Source organism: Sinocyclocheilus grahami, unplaced genomic scaffold (genome assembly GCF_001515645.1).
Source record: "Sinocyclocheilus grahami isolate Dianchi unplaced genomic scaffold, SAMN03320097.WGS_v1.1 scaffold19.1, whole genome shotgun sequence".
In the NCBI taxonomy this organism is placed as follows: domain Eukaryota; kingdom Metazoa; phylum Chordata; class Actinopteri; order Cypriniformes; family Cyprinidae; genus Sinocyclocheilus; species Sinocyclocheilus grahami.
Window position 1 is genome coordinate 1,382,904 of NW_015505198.1, and position 3,929 is coordinate 1,386,832.

At 33.7% G+C, this 3,929-nt stretch overlaps 1 protein-coding gene across 1 annotated transcript in view; it reads left to right on the forward strand.

The window, feature by feature from the left end:
- LOC107555287 (gamma-1-syntrophin-like) overlaps window positions 1–3,929 on the forward strand; it is a 21,935-nt gene that overhangs the window by 3,153 nt on the left and 14,853 nt on the right. Inside the window, exons 5-6 of the mRNA XM_016238043.1 lie at window positions 233–363; window positions 814–943. Coding sequence (XP_016093529.1) covers window positions 233–363; window positions 814–943 — 261 coding nt within the window. The remainder of the gene's footprint in view (window positions 1–232; window positions 364–813; window positions 944–3,929) is intronic.

Consider the following 3,929-nt stretch of genomic DNA (forward strand, 5'->3'; position numbering starts at 1 on the left):
CTGTCTCTATCTATCTATCTATCTATCTATCTATCTATCTATCTATCTATCTATCTATCTATCTATCTATCTATCTATCTATCTATCTATCTATCTATCTGTCTGTCTGTCTGTCTGTCTGTCTGTCTGTCTATCGTCTATCTGTCTGTCTATCGTCTATCTGTCTGTCTGTCATCTATCTGTCTGTCTATCTGTCTGTCATCTTAATCTCTAATCTCCATGTATGTGGCAGGACACATTGTCTTGCTCGTCTTGGCCGATGTCTCCGGGGTTGCGCTGGGAGAAGAGATGGGTGGATCTCCGTCTCATCCCCCTCTTGCATGCGCGTCTGTCCCAGTACGTCCCAGGTTCTGATATTTGCAGGTGAGCTGAGCAGGAACCACACAATAAATGTCTCTGTTTTGTCTTTGGCTTTGATAGCACTTACAGTCGTTTGTAGAGTTGCAGTGCCTAATGTGATGTATTTTGCTCTTGCTTTCATCTGGTAATTCTGTTTGTATTCTAGTCACACAGGATTTTCCTTGATTAGTATTTTAGGGGTTATATTAATTCACAGCCATTCCCAAATGAACCACATTAGACCTTTAATACCAAATGCAAACTTTGATGAGGTTAAGCTGTTTGAAATGAGACCTTTTTTGCACATCAAGTGGAACGTAATTGAAAACTCTTAAATTGTATTGAATTAAATCAATCTGTTTTTTAAATTGCTTTGAATTAAAGTGAATTGAAAAAGGAGAATTAGACCTTAGTTAGCTACTTTTTGCATTTTGTGGAATGTCTCCTGAGTGCGCATATTTTACATTTCTCCAGGCAAAATGCCTTTCAAGTCATTGCTGTGGATGGGGTGTGCAGCGGGGTAATTCAGTGCCCCAGTACTGACGAATGCACCGACTGGCTTCAAGCAATAGCTTCAAACATTTCTGCCCTCACCAAGCACAACGTGAGTACAAATGCAGTTTCAGCATGGTAAAAGTGTAGCAATTTAAGTCAATTCTTACACAAACGGTGATGGCTTAGAGTGTAAGTACTAATGAAATTGAACCTCTATGTCTTATAATGTGACTACCCAATGTATAGAGGGGTCCAAAAATCTGAAATCACACTGAAACCGGGAGATTCATTTCTTTTCAACCTGGAGAAAATGAAACGTTTCAGATTTTGAAGAACTTAAAACATAAAAAAATAGTTAAATTAATAATGATGTTACCATTTTGGTCGGTAAGATTTTTGAAATGTTTTTGAAAGAAGTCTCATATGGTCACCGAGGCTGCATTTATTTAATAAAAAGTACAGTAAAAACAGCAATATTGTGAAATATTATTACAATTTAAAATAATTGTTTTATGTTTTAATATATTTTAAAGTATAATTTATTGCTGTGATGCAAAGCTGAATTTTCAGCATCATTACTCCAGTCTTCAGTGTCACATGATCCTTCAGAAATTATTCTAATATGCTGATTTGGTGCTCTAGAAACATTTCAACTTATTATTAATGTTTTAAACAGTTGTGCTGATTAATATGATTGTGGAAACAGTGATACATTTTTTTCCCAGGATTCTTTGATGAATATAAATTATAAATGACCCATATAATGCATCCTTGAAATAAAAAAAATTAAAAAAAATCTTACTGACCCCAAAGATTTGAACAGTAGTATGCATATATTTATATATACATTTAAATTATATTCAAAGACCACTATTGGCTTTATTTAGTCTTTTTAATAATAAAAAATACAAATATGATCAGCATTTATCAAATTAAGTTATACATTTAATTGAAAAAATAGCATGGATTTATATATCTTCCTTCATTTCCATTGATTTTGTGTCTTTTTGCACAATATGAAAATCAATTTATATATTTCCAGTTTTTCTTTAACAGCATGCCAACATTGGAGCCCTGGTTTAATGGTTAGCGCTCATTCTCTTGACATATTCAGCGTGAATCGTGACATTTCTTGCTTTTGTTCCCCCTCATTTCCTTTCCTCTTTCCATTATTGTTTCTCTACAAGTTCTTTGATAAATACCACCTGAAACATAAGGTATTGTGGTTTGTTTGGACCGGATGATCTTTGTGCAACTGTGTCAGGGCAGCATTCGCAGATTTATAGTGCTTCATTGTCTCTGGAGAGAGTGTACCAAACCAATTTGTGCGATAAACTACATTTATGCTCAATGATGGAGGTAATTCGGGAAGACATCAATTTTCATTTTGGCCAGGCAGGTCATGTGTTGTAATCCCTTCAATGCAGTAGATTAAGGCATTCAAATGGCACATTTCCCACACAATGAAGGATTTCACTCTTAATTACCGATTGAACACAGCGGTGCCTCGTGGCTCAGATCACTTGCTTTTGAGCGAACCCCTACAAAAATCCTCCATCTTGCGTTTATTTAATTTGGTTCTGGTCGTCCCAAAAGTTGTATATTTGTGTTTAGCATTTCCCGAAAAAATCCTCGCAAAGAAGATAAGTATGCTCCTCACAACAGTGTACTGTAACGTTTGCTTTGGATTATCCTGCAGAGGGACCATCTGGATGAGCTTTCAGTCCATTTCCTGCGAGGAAAATAGACCTTATTCCACATTCAAATGGAGCTTTTAGGTTAATTTGTGAGACTGGCCGGGGTTACGTTGGTAATAAAGCTAGTGAGAATGTTAATCTTGAATAAAGCTTCGCAGCAGGAGCGATTCTCCTGGGCTCTGGATGAACAGTAGTTCCTCTGTTAGTCTGAAACACACAAGATGCATGGCGTTCTTTTATCTGCTACTTGAATAATTGGGCTGAGACACGCAAAAGGTCATTCGGTGATCACCAGAGATCTGTGAAGCAGATTGGCGTACTTCGCTGGCCTTTTGTTAGGATTTATGATTGAGATGTCTAGGAAATCTCTTGGCTGTCAAGAATCGGAGGTTGATTGAAAAGGATTCATGGAACCTGCGTATCTGTAACGTCGTACAGTTTTGTGGATTTTTTCATCCCTAAAGTACATTTTAGTTAGTGTTTCCTGCACTAAATATGATTAAAATACTGTAAATTAAGTCACTTTGGATAAAAGCATCTGCTGAATGAATAAATGTAAAATGTAAAAGTACAAAAATGACATCAAATCAAGGCATTTCCACAGATTTCATCCCCCAAAAGGCATGGGCCTGCTTTATAGTGTACATAGCACTTTATAATATATTTTAAATATGTGACCCTGGACCACAAAACCAGTCATAAGGGTCAATTTTTCGAAATTGAGATTTATACATCATCTGAAAGATGAGTAAATAAGCTTTCCATTGATGTATGGTTAGTTAGGATAGGACAATATTTCGACGAGATACAACTATTTGAAAATCTGGAATCTGAGGGTGCAAAAAAAATCAAAATATTGAGAAAATCACCTTTAAAGTTGTCCAAAATGAAGTTCTCAGCAATGCATATTACTAATCAAAAATGCTGTTTTTATATATTTACGGTAGGAAATTTACAAAATATCTTCATGGAACATGATCTTTACTTAATATCCTAATGATTTTTGGCATAAAAGAAAAATCAATCATTTTAACCCATACAATGTATTTTTGGCTATTGCTACAAATCTAATCTATTACTTAAGGTGCACACATCATCTTTAAATCTATTTTACATCTATATTATTATAAATATAACTGTAAAATATATTTAATAGTATATAAATAATAGTGTTTTTAAAGAATAAAAAGAAATATTTAAACTATTTCAAAATATATTTTGTATATTTTATAATTCAATATCATAATAAAAAGAAATATTTAAACTATTTATTTGTTTCAAAATATATTTTTTATATTTTATAATTCAGTATCATTTTAAAAAACATATATACATTTTACATGTTTTATTTAAACAAACTTATTTAATTATAGTGCACACATTATCTTTAAGTATTCT